The 13,265-nt window shown below is 41.1% G+C and overlaps 1 protein-coding gene across 5 annotated transcripts in view; it reads right to left on the bottom strand.

Moving 5' to 3' along the window:
* MAST4 (microtubule associated serine/threonine kinase family member 4) overlaps positions 1 to 13,265 on the bottom strand; it is a 440,571-nt gene that overhangs the window by 254,487 nt on the left and 172,819 nt on the right. For 3 of the 5 annotated variants that reach the window (XM_061619535.1, XM_061619526.1, XM_061619546.1), the window contains one exon: positions 4,299 to 4,330. The exons of 1 other annotated variant lie outside the window; for it this stretch is intronic. In XM_061619535.1, coding sequence (XP_061475519.1) covers positions 4,299 to 4,330 — 32 coding nt within the window. The remainder of the gene's footprint in view (positions 1 to 4,298; positions 4,331 to 13,265) is intronic. One more of the 5 variants, XM_061619556.1, reaches the window with a different exon arrangement.

The following is a 13,265-nucleotide window of genomic DNA, read 5'->3' as shown; positions in this document are numbered from 1 at the left end:
TAGCAGAAACTAGAAAGTATATATTTATAACTAGCTTGTCTTAAACAACTGTTGCCTTCTGAGAAATTAAAGACAATTGTTAAAAACATCATGATTCACCATCAGAAAGAAGACCAAAGAAGGTATGGCTATTGCTCAAGGGTAAAGCATACAGAAGGTCTCAGGGTCAATCCCATGCATCTCCAGATAGGGTTAACAATGTCTCTAGTCTGAAACCCTAGAGAGCTGCTGCCAGCCAGTGTAGACAGTACTACACTAGATGGACCATTGGTCAGACTTGGTATAAGGCAACTTTTTATGCTCCTATTACACCTGTTATCTGAATAATGCCTACTGTAAATTATATACATAAGGTTGGGCTTTGGGACATAACCACAAAACTCAGTATTAAGTCTGTTCAATTTATATTACATTTCTGACACCTGAGTATCACACTATAGATCCAACGCAATCTGAGGAATAAGATAACATCTGTACAATAATTCATATTAAGTCTCCCTTGGATTAAGAGAAATTAATGTTTATTTAAAGTTGGAAGGCTTACTTGGGTCATATTTCACCCCACACAAAATTTAGTAATATTTCCCCCTGGTTTCAAGACATTCTTTCATAAAGGATTTTAATGCCTGACAATCTACACTTTAATTTGTATTTGTCTTTTAACTATAATTGATTTCTCATTTATCTACTATGGATTAAAGAGTAGTTAATCCCCTGTAGAAGTTGCTACTGATATGCAGCCAAGCATTCTGAAAACAGTACTACACCGCTTTTACCTCTCCCTTCTTGTGAAGTAGAGATACATACAACAATTCATAAACAGAAGAGGTACAACTATGCACTGCTAATTACTCCTAGAATACTATCATAAAGCTGACAGAGACCTATTCAACACTGCTGTGCCAATATTGCAATTTCAAACAGGCATGTAGTACTGTTTGGGCCATTGTCTCTAATCAATTTTTTTCTTCAGAGACACAAAATCTAAAATCAGTTATGAAACCTGCAGAGCTGAATACAGTTAACAATAGAAAAATACAGGCTTCTGCATAAAAATGTATGAGTGTTCCATTGTACTTTTATTGTTTGGTTGTAATAGTAGGATTTCATTCTATTTCCTACCTTTATCTCTTCTTCCCTAAAGTAATCCAATAATCCACACTCAAAATCACTGATAAAGAGACCAATTACAAACTCTTATCAACTTCTGGGAAACCTGTCAGAATGAGCCTTAAGCAAAAAGAAGCTTAACAATTCCTATTAAGTTGTATGCATTTGGAGTCTTCTCTTCAGCACCTCATCTGATGGTATCAGCTGCTTTTCAGCCAACACATAATGAGGTTTACAATCATTATATGGCAAACTTGCAACAGCCTGATTTTTCTATGTGTGAAAACTGATTAAGATAATAGAACAAAATGGTCCCATGCAAAATCTTCACAGATGTCAGTTTGGCATATTTCATTAAAATGAGATTCAGTAAAAGACAAAATAAGTCTGAAAATGTGTTGAAACCAAAAACATTGGTACAATGGTATTGCAAAATCCTCTACCATTTTTTTAAAGTAAAGCCTTATTTTCATATAATATTCTATTCCCACAACGCAGAGCAGAGCTTCTAACATAAAAGAAAACTCATGGCAAGGACTGTATCAAAGCTAGGGCTTCAATTAATAAATGTGATATTGCAGTTTCCCAAAGCCATAACACTAAAAAGGATTTCTTTGTCACAGATTACTTAGTTTCCATACTTGTAACATCCTACTTTAAATGTTAATTAGAGCAACAGCTTGGGTCTGCTGTTATTTCTGAAAAGTACATTCAGTTCTCAACCTTTTTAGTCCAACGCAAGATATGTGGTACTTAAATCAAAAACAAAAAACTCATGCTACATGTTCTCATCATTAATCCAAGAAATAGTGGCATAAACATACAATGGACAATTATTAACAAGGGTCCCCAACTTGGCCAATTATTTTTTAGAGAGTACAGCCACCATTGCCTGCATTAAGGAGTTAGGCATAAAGTTTAAAGTTCTGGTGTTGGTGTACAAAGCCGTACACAGCTTGGGACCAGGATATATGAAAGATCATCGTACCCCGTATATATCCAGTAGCTCACTATGCTCTGCAGGTGAGGGCCTCCTGCAATAACATCTTATCAAGAGGTCCGTTTTGCACAACATAGGAAGTAGACCTTTAGTGTTGCGGCACCTACCATTTGGAATTCCCTCCCTTAAATATTAGACAGACATATCTGTTATCTTTTCAGCGCCTATTGAAAACCTTCCTCTTTCAACAAGTCTTTTAAGTACAGACCTTATCCCAGTCTGCATCTGTGTTGCAATTACTTCTTTAGATTTTTTTAAGCTTTTAAAAACAAGATGTTTCGAAAGATGTTTTGTTTTAATATGTTTTTAAAGACATTTTGTTTTAATATTTTTAAAATCTTGTTTTTAAGATGTTTTAGAGTGCTTTTAGTGTTTTTGTTTGCTGCCTGGGGCTCCTTCTAGAAGGAAGGGTGGGATATAAATTTAATAAATAAATACATAATGCACACAGAGGCAATATGCATTACAGTTGAGCTGACAATTTTAGTTTTGTTTTCATCTTAATTTTCTCACTCCAATTTTGTGTGTGTGTGTGTGTGTGTGTGCGTGCGTACAAACACTTTTGACAAATTTCATGTATTTGTTTGGCCAAAATTTATCAAAAAACTTTTTTTAAGCCTCCTGGGAACTATATAAACTGATGAGATGACCCACAGAAAACAGGGCAAGGAAACTCCAAAGCCTTTGGGACCGGAGTGCTGAGCAAGCCCTGAGTTTTTCAGAACAAGCTCTGGAAAATTCCTGAACAAACTGATCCAAAGGTTAGACAGAGTCTCTCCATATATTCCCTATAAATCCTGTCTTCATGTGACAGCCGTCACAGCCATCCCTTACCCTGCTGAGATGGTGGGAGCAGAGTTCCTTGAAGTCAGCTGCCATTTCCTTTTCCCCAATAAGACAAGCAGCAAAAAGGAGACACCATTGGGGGGAGGGGCCAGGTGCTATTGCTGTCACCACTACATCTGGGGCACTGAGGAAAAGAAAACTAGCAGCTAATAGCTTCCATAAGAAGACCCACTGCTCCTGGCTTGGCAACACCCAAAAACAAAGCACTTTTTAAAAGAGGCCTATTGCAACTGCTGATATCCTATGTGAACCCCATCCCCCCTCAAAAAAATTTTAAGATTTTTTTTCCTGAAGTCACACCCTGGTCCGTCCCCCCAACACATCCTGAAATTCATTTCACCCCTATTTTTAAGCTGAACTTTCTACACTTTAAGCTGAACAGTTCTACACTTACACAATACAGAGGTGCTGATAAAGCGACTACAGACTGGTGATACTTTTGCTTCACGTTGAATGACAGCTGTAGGACATCATGGCTTATTTTACACTGGAACTCCTGTATACTCAAGGTAAGTGCTACATTTAGCAGTACTACATTTATACCGAACAACTATTGCAGATATAATCAATTATGATTATAGGACAGCTTTGCACTGTAGACTATCAATGCTACCTAAGCATCATTAGGAAAAAGATACAACTAGCTCAAACAAATTACATGGGCCTTAAAATATAATTGCTTAAAATGCACTTAGACTTGTAATAAGTACTACTGAACAAAGTATGACTCACAAAATGGGGGTAAATACACATGGGTTTGTGAAGTTAGACAAAGTCAAAGCACATAAACCTACACCACAGAATTAACCATAAAGTGTCAGCATATTAGAATAAACTCATTTATTTTCCAAACCAATAAATGCTTGCAACGCTGTGACAATCCATACTTTCATTGTTCAAATATTACACTGAATAACCTATCGTGGAATTCGTTTAATTTTTGCCATCCATATTAAGGCAAAATCATATTTACTATGTATAAAAGACTTTCAGCTATTCATGCCATTACTACATGAAACTCAAAGAATAATTTGTTTGAAGGAACATAGTCTATACTAGGTTTGTTTTTAAGAAATTTTAATTTTTTATTAGTGTCCTTATTGATAACCTAGAAGCCTTTAATAATGCTTTCTCACAAAACATAATTCAATTACACCAGTAGAAACATTCAGTGAAGCACAAGGACCTAAGGCATTGCTTTGTAATCCTAGCTTTCTTTGTACAGAATCAACTGCCACATTTAACTTTCATTTCATCAGCCAGTGAGAAAAAGCAGAGATTTTGAAGAACTGACAAGTCCCATTCAGTGAACAAACTGAAAGGAAGAACTTGGACTACTTACAAGCTTCCCCTTCTTGGAAGGCTCAGCTCCTTCTGAAAAAGAAGGAAAATATCATTATGCAATGAATTCCAGACATACAATAGGAATATTTTTCAATCATACTGAGACTAAACTCATACTCATTAATAAGATGCTAATTGCCTTAGCAATTCCCTCCTAAATTTGTTCTATATAAAACCTGTGCTTTCTTTAATGTGTAATTTTGCAATTGGAAATCTCATTCTGAAGTGCCAAATCTTTGGAAGCAGCTGCAACTGGATGTTTCAACTTCAGAAAATTCCTAAGTATCCTGATTGCCAGTCTTGTATTCATTATAAAATGGGCCCTGGATAGTTTTCAGCTGGACTCACCTTTATGGCATGTAAAAGTGATCCTTATGAAATATTACATTCTCTCTTAAAAGCTTAATGCAAGCCTTTAATCCAAATTTAATCACCCATGAGTAGAAGGGTTCTTTCCATCCACATTAGGCTTTTGATCTAGAGAATGGATTACACTGGCAGAATGGAGTGGAAGTTATAATGATTATGATGAATTTCCCCTTGCACCTGTTCCACAGGGTCCCCCAACCCAGGGGTCACCAACCCATCACCCACAGTCACCATGGAACCCACTAAGGCCTTCAGTGGTGCCCCCCCACACACACACACAGCTAGTCTGGACTCTGAGCTTTCATTAAAAAAAAGTCTCTAGCCCTCCTAGAAAGAAAGGTATACAGCAAAATGTGCAGATACCCTTCTAGGAGATTTTTGCAAAATGAGCCAGCCTGACTGCTCCTGCCACTCAGTATTATTAGCCAATGAATGAAGTCAGAACTGTCAATAATAAATGAGTTGTTAGCACACCAGGCAATAGGAATCCCTTGGGTCCTATAGAGCTGCCGTTTTGCCCTTCCTTTTAGTGAACTTTTCCTACTTCTGTCTCTCCCCCTCTAAGTCCTTGGAAGATCTATAGTTTGTCCTTCCTTTTTCCCTAGCAACCAGAAAGCATCTTTCCTTTGCTGGGTTCGCCTGAGACCAAGTAGTGGTAGAAGTTATTTTCTGCAAATACTGCTACACAATAAGAATAGAATCATAGACTCCTAGAGTTGGAAGGGGCCTTGTACGCCAACGAGTCCAACCCCCTGCTCACAGCAGGAAATCCACAGCTAGAGCATCTCCCGCAGATAGCTGTCCAGCCTCTGCTTGAAGACATCCAGCGAAGGGGATCCCACCACCTCCTTAGGCAGTCGGTTCCATTGCCGAACTGCCCTTACTGTCAAGAAGTTCCTTCTAATGTCCAATCTGAATCTACGCTCCTGCAACTTAAAACCATTAGACCTAGTCCTACCCTCTGGGGCAGCAGAGAACAAATCTGTACCCTCCTCTATGTGACAGCCCTTCAGGTACTTAAAGAGTGCAATCATGTCACCCCTCAGCCTTCTCTTCACCAGACTGAACATGCCAAGTTCCTTCAACCTTTCCTCATAAGACTTGTTCTCCATACCGGCTATCATCCTCGTCGCCCTCTTCTGAACCCGCTCTAACTTGTCTATATCTTTCTTAAAATGAGGCACCCAGAACTGAACGCAGTATTCCAGATGAGGCCTGACTAATGCAGAATATAGTGGGACTATTACTTCCCTCGACCTGGAAACTATAGCTCTGTTTATGTAGCCCAAAACCGCGTTTGCCTTTTTTGCCGCAGCATCACACTGCTGGGTCATGTTCAACTTGCGATCCACTACAATTCCAAGGTCCTTCTCACACGCACTACTGCTAAGCCGGGTATTTCCCATCCTGTACCCGTGCATTTTGTTTTTGTGGCCTAAATGCAGAATCTTGCATTTGTCTTTATTGAATTTCACTTTATTAATTTCAGCCCAATTTTCTAGTCTATCCAGGTCCCTTTGGATTTTATTCCTGTCTTCCATTGTGTTAGCTATCCCTCCCAGTTTCGTATCATCCGCAAATTTCATAAGGCTTCCCTCCACCCTGTCATCTAAGTCATTGATAAAAATGTTGAAGAGTATCGGCCCCAGGACAGAACGCTGTGGCACTCCACTCGAAACCTCCTTCCAGTCCGAAGCAGAGCCATCGACGACCACTCTTTGAGTACGGTTTTCCAACCAGTTGTGAATCCACCTGACAGTATTTCCATCTAGTCCGCATCTGACCAGTTTGCTAATCAAAAGGTCGTGGGGGACTTTGTCAAACACTTTGCTGAAATCTAGATAGATGACATCTACAGCATTTCCACCATCTACTAAGCTAGTGACCCGATCAAAAAAAGAGATGAGATTAGTTTGACAGGATAAGTGTGGGTGAATGTTAAAGAATACCCCTCCCCCCCAAAGGCAAATGTTAAAATTTTGCAAAGGGGCTTAAGCATGTCTCCTGCTTGGGATTCAATATGAATTCACTGTAAAGTTAACACAGTACAATGGTATGCATGTCTACTCAAAAGTAAGTCTCTTTGTGTTTAATAGGGTTTATTTCCAGATAACTGTATACAGAATGACAGCCTAGGTTTTGGTTTAGGATTGGCATTGGGGGAAAAGAGGGTTCTTGTGCCTTTAATAGATGTACAGCAGGCAGAAATTCAAAATATCAAGCCTTTTCTATTATGGAAATAGTTATGGACAAGCTTCATCATGACTACTGTCTAATTTTGTGTTATGCCAGAGATACCGTGACAGCAATTTTGTGTTATGCCATGCCCCAATGGCAGCCATTTCGTGATTTTGGAACTGGTGCCCCAGCACGCTCTCAAAATTTAAAATGTGTTCTCTGGTTCAAAAAAGATTGAAGACTAGAGTTGCCACATCAGAAGTATCCCAAACCCTGAGATTTCAGGGGCAGGCCCTAGTGACGTCATTAAGCATGATACATTAAGCATAAACCACAGTTGCTTGGAGCATACCATTCAAACAAAAACATTTCTCTGATTGGAAATTAAGATAGAACTCTTAACTAAAAGATGGCATTCCCAGGTCCAGTTGGAGTGACGGAATCATTCCTTCTCACCTGCTTGGGGAGCCTGGGTAGGGGACATTTAATCTACCTTACTTGCTTCTGGCAAGAAGGGTTTAAGTGCCCTCAGGCCAGGCTGGTCACCATAAGGCCCTTGTAGGAAGAAAGGAGCCTAGTGTTGAGGAGATGTTACATAAGAGCACTCAAAAATAGAGATGAAGGCTGCAATGTATTTTTAAATTGCTTTAAATTTTTTAAATTGTGTTTTAAATTGTTTTTAAAAGATGTGTTTTAAATTTGTATGTTTGTTTTTGATGTTTTTATTTGCTGTAAACTGCCCAGAGAGCTTCAGCTATGGGGCGGTATACAAATACAATAAATAAATAAATTCTAAACACACACAGAACTCAATAGGACTTACTTCTGAGTAGATGTGGTTTTAATTGTGCTGTAGGTAAAGCTTGACTAGGGATCCTCTGCAAAGATATCCATATTCAAACAGGGTTGGCAACCCCCTGTCTAGAATGCCCTGCCTCTGACTTTTAATATGGCTGCTGCAAACAGACTTGACCCTTCACTTCAGAAAGCAGTTTGAGAAATGAGTAAGAGTAAGAAGATACTCTACCCTTTTCTGCCTACCCTGTGGGCTATATAAACTTACTTTGACAGCCAATCCAATTCCAGTGAGTAATAATTGACAGAGAGAAAACACACATGGTTTGGTCTACCTTCACAGGCAGTAGCTTGGGAACAGCAGCAGTTGCAGCCACACTTCCCAGTATATAAATTCTCTTTTACCACTACTGAGCCAGAAACAAACCATCCATCAACCAACAAGGTGCATCATCAGTGGGTTTAAGAGGGATGAGCCGAGTGCATGGAACCACTGTTACTGCTTCCATGGATGTAAGGGAGTGAGGTCACAGGCAAATAAAATGTAAATACAAAAACAAAAACAAAGACAGTGATAACTTCCTAAAAGCAATACCATACCAACTACAAGAAGATTCATATGAGTAAGGCAGAAAACTCAGCATCCCACAACCAGACAGGATTCCTAAACAAAAACTAAAAGAATCCTGGCAACCAGTCAGCCAAGGTCACAGAAATCCCCTTGCAGCACAGCCTGACCCGGGGGCTGCAGTTAGTGTAGAATGTTGTAGCACGACTGCTGACATGAGTAAGACCCTATTAGCACATAATACCTCTGTTCTGAAATCTGCACTGGTTGTCAATTTGCTACCAGGCCAAGTTCAAGGTGTGCTTTCCATGTTATGGGTTCCACACAGTACTTGTTCTGCTCTTGTAAGAAATCACTCCTTTAGTGTGGCAGCACCTACCCTTTGGAACTCCCTGCCTATTGACATTAGGCAGGTGCCTTCATTGAACTCTTCTCGGCACCTGCTAAAAAAATGTTTTTTTAGGCAAGCCTACCCAGGCATGTGGAAACTATTGTGTTTTTTATCTGCTTTTAAACTCATTGTTAGTTTTATTATTTTGAATGTTTATAAACACCTGTCTTTAACTGTTTTTGCCAATGATGTTATCATTTTAATTTGTTCTGTAACCGCTTTATTTTTTACAAAAAAGCGATATATAAATGTTGTGAATAAAATACATAAATAAATGTTGGAGTCACTGTGGCCCTTGGGTCTCTTTCCTCTTTTAGGAACAAAGGAAACTGCTTTATACCGACACTGACCATTTGGTACCATCTAGCTCAGTACTGATGACATGGACTAGCATTGGCTCTCCAGGATTCCGAGCAATAGTCTTTTCCAGAAATTGAAATTTTGGACCTTTGCATACAAAGCATGTGCCCTACCACTGAGCTACAGCCCTTCCCGTTTAAAAATGAATCTTTTAAAATTGTTCTTTTCAATTCGCTAATGAATGCACAACATACCTAGGGCAGATCCACACCATTTATTTAAAGTACATTCAACATACATTTGAAGCACATGAATCCGACCACAGAATCATGGGAACTGTAGTTTAAAGGGTGGTGAGAGCTATAACTTTAAGGGGGAAACTACACTTCCCAGGATTCTTTGGGGTAAGTCATGCAGTTTAAATGTGAGTTGGATGTGCCTTAAATGTATCGTGTTAACATAAGAACATAAGAACATAAGAAGAGCCTGCTGGATCAGGCCAGTGGCCCATCTAGTCCAGCATCCTGTTCTCACAGTGGCCAACCAGGTGCCTGGGGGAAGCCCGCAAGCAGGACCCGAGTGCAAGAACACTCTCCCCTCCTGAGGCTTCCGGCAACTGGTTTTCAGAAGCATGCTGCCTCTGACTAGGGTGGCAGAGCACAGCCATCATGGCTAGTAGCCATTGATAGCCCTGTCCTCCATGAATTTGTCTAATCTTCTTTTAAAGCCGTCCAAGCTGGTGGCCATTACTGCATCTTGTGGGAGCAAATTCCATAGTTTAACTATGCGCTGAGTAAAGAAGTACTTCCTTTTGTCTCTCCTGAATCTTCCAACATTCAGCTTCTTTGAATGTCCACGAGTCCTAGTATTATGAGAGAGGGAGAAGAACTTTTCTCTATCCACTTTCTCAATGCCATGCATAATTTTATACACTTCTATCATGTCTCCTCTGACCTGCCTTTTCTCTAAACTAAAAAGCCCCAAATGCTGCAACCTTTCCTCGTAAGGGAGTCGCTCCATCCCCTTGATCATTCTGGTTGCCCTCTTCTGAACCTTTTCCAACTCTATAATATCCTTTTTGAGATGAGGCGACCAGAACTGTACACAGTATTCCAAATGCGGCCGCACCATAGATTTATACAATGGCATTATGATATCGGCTGTTTTATTTTCAATACCTTTCCTAATTATCGCTAGCATGGAATTTGCCTTTTTCACAGCTGCCGCACACTGGGTCGACATTTTCATCGTGCTGTCCACTACAACCCCGAGGTCTCTCTCCTGGTCGGTCACCGCCAGTTCAGACCCCATGAGCGTATATGTGAAATTAAGATTTTTTGCTCCAATATGCATAATTTTACACTTGTTTATATTGAATTGCATTTGCCATTTTTCTGCCCATTCACTCAGTTTGGAGAGGTCTTTTTGGAGCTCTTCGCAATCCCTTTTTGTTTTAAAAACCCTGAACAATTTAGTGTCGTCAGCAAACTTGGCCACTTCACTGCTCACTCCTAATTCTAGGTCATTAATGAACAAGTTGAAAAGTACAGGTCCCAATACCGATCCTTGAAGGACTCCACTTTCTACAGCCCTCCATTGGGAGAACTGTCCGTTGATTCCTACTCTCTGCTTTCTGCTTCTCAACCAATTTCTTATCCACAAGAGGACCTCTCCTCTTATTCCATGACTGCTAAGCTTCCTCAGAAGCCTTTGGTGAGGTACCTTGTCAAACGCTTTTTGAAAGTCTAAGTACACTATGTCCACTGGATCACCTCTATCTATATGGTTGTTGACACTCTCAAAGAATTCTAATAGGTTACTGAGACAGGACTTTCCCTTGCAGAAGCCATGCTGGCTCTGCTTCAGCAAGGCTTGTTCTTCTATGTGCTTAGTTAATCTAGCTTTAATCATACTTTCTACCAGTTTTCCAGGGACAGAAGTTAAGCTAACTGGCCTGTAATTTCCGGGATCCCCGCTGGATCCCTTTTTGAAGATTGGCGTTACATTTGCCACTTTCCAGTCCTCAGGCACGGAGGAGGACCCGAGGGACAAGTTACATATTTTAGTTAGCAGATCAGCAATTTCACCTTTGAGTTCTTTGAGAACTCTCGGGTGGATGCCATCCGGGCCCGGTGATTTGTCAGTTTTTATATTGTCCTTAAGCTTAGAACTTCCTCTCTCGTTACCACTATTTGTCTCAGTTCCTCAGAATCCCTTCCTGCAAATGTTAGTTCAGGTTCAGGGATCTGCCCTATATCTTCCACTGTGAAGACAGATGCAAAGAATTCATTTAGCTTCTCTGCAATCTCCTGATCGTTCTTTAGGACACCTTTGACTCCCTTATCATCCAAGGGTCCAATTGTCTCCCTAGATGGTCTCCTGCTTTGAATGTATTTATAGAATTTTTTGTTGTTGGTTTTTATGTTCTTAGCAATGTGCTCCTCAAATTCTTTTTTAGCATCCCTTATTGTCTTCTTGCATTTCTTTTGCCAGAGTTTGTGTTCTTTTTTATTTTCTTCATTTGGACAAGACTTCCATTTTTTGAAGGAAGACTTTTTGCCTCTAAGAGCTTCCTTGACTTTGCTCGTTAACCATGCTGGCATCTTCTTGGCCCTGGCGGTACCTTTTCTGATCTGCGGTATGCACTCCAGTTGAGCTTCTAATATAGTGTTTTTAAACAACTTCCAAGCATTTTCGAGTGATGTGACCCTCTGGACTTTGTTTGTCAGCTTTCTTTTTACCAATCCCCTCATTTTTGTGAAGTTTCCTCTTTTGAAGTCAAATGTGACCGTGTTGGATTTTCTTGGCAACTGGCCAGTTACATGTATAATTTAATAGCACTGTGGTCACTGCTCCCAATCGGTTCAACAACACTTACATCTCGCACCAGGTCCCGGTCCCCACTGAGGATTAAGTCCAGGGTTGCCGTCCCTCTGGTGGGTTCCATGACCAACTGGTCTAGGGAATAGTCATTTAGAATATCTAGAAACTTTGCTTCTTTGTCATGACTGGAACACATATGCAGCCAGTCTATGTCCGGGTAGTTGAAGTCACCCATTACTACCACATTTCCTAGTTTGGATGCTTCCTCAATTTCATATCTCATCTCAAGGTCTCCCTGAGCATTTTGATCAGGGGAACGATAGATCGTTCCCAGTATTAAGTCCCTCCTGGGGCACGGTATCACCACCCACAACGATTCTGTGGAGGAGTCTGCCTCTTTTGGGGTTTCGAGCTTGCTGGATTCAATGCCTTCTTTCACGTATAGAGCGACTCCGCCACCAATACGTCCTTCCCTGTCCTTCCGATATAGTTTATATCCAGGGATAACCGTATCCCACTGGTTTTCTCCATTCCACCAGGTCTCCGTTATGCTCACTATATCAATGCTCTCCTCTAAGACCAAGCACTCCAGTTCACCCATCTTGGTTCGCAGGCTCCTAGCATTAGCATACAGGCACTTGTAAGCAGTGTCTCTCTTCAAGTGTCTTTGGCACTTGTGGTTAGGCCTGTGGTAATTTTGCTCTTCTGAATTTATATCCTGTGCCCCTGCTCTCACAATGCCTACTTCTAGGCCTACCCCTTTTAACATTTCATCATTTCTTTGGTTTTTATCCCAGGGGGGAGGTTTATTCCGAACCGGACCTTTCTCAGCTCCTGTCAGGTTTCCCCCCTCAGTCAGTTTAAAAGCTGCTCTGCCACCTTTTTAATTTTAAGTGCCAGCAGTCTGGTTCCATTCTGGTTCAAAGTGGAGCCCATCCCTTTTGTACAGGCCCGGCTTGTCCCAAAATGTTCCCCAGTGCCTAACAGATCCAAACCCTTCCACCCGACACCATCGTCTCATCCACGCATTGAGACTGCGAAGCTGGGCCTGTCTGGCTGGTCCTGCACGTGGAACCGGTAGCATTTCAGAGAAAGCCACCTTGGAGGTCCTGGCTTTCAGCATCCTACCTAGCAACCTAAATTTTGCTTCTAGGACCTCACGGCTGCATTTCCCCATGTCGTTGGTGCCAACGTGCACCACGACCACTGACTCCTTCCCAGCACTGTCTACCAAACTATCTAAACGACGGGCGATATCCGCAACCTTCGCACCAGGCAGGCAAAACACCTTGCGGTCTACACGCCCATCACACACCCCACTGTCTATGTTCCTAATGATCAAATCACCCACTACAAGGATCCCTCCACCCCCTGGAGATATATCCTCGGCACGAGAGGATAGCTGCTCATCCCCCAAGGAATGGGTCCCTTCTAAGGGATCGTTTCCCTCTTCCTCAGCTGGATGCTCTCCTTCCCCGAGACCATCGTTGTCCATGATAGTAGGAGAGCTATCATAGTTGGAGTGGGACATCGTTGGAGTG

The sequence above is a fragment of the Rhineura floridana genome, chromosome 1, assembly GCF_030035675.1.
Source record: "Rhineura floridana isolate rRhiFlo1 chromosome 1, rRhiFlo1.hap2, whole genome shotgun sequence".
Taxonomy (NCBI): Eukaryota; Metazoa; Chordata; class Lepidosauria; order Squamata; family Rhineuridae; genus Rhineura; species Rhineura floridana.
The sequence above is the reverse complement of the archived record's forward strand: the minus strand, read 5'-3'. Positions and strand labels throughout refer to the sequence as shown.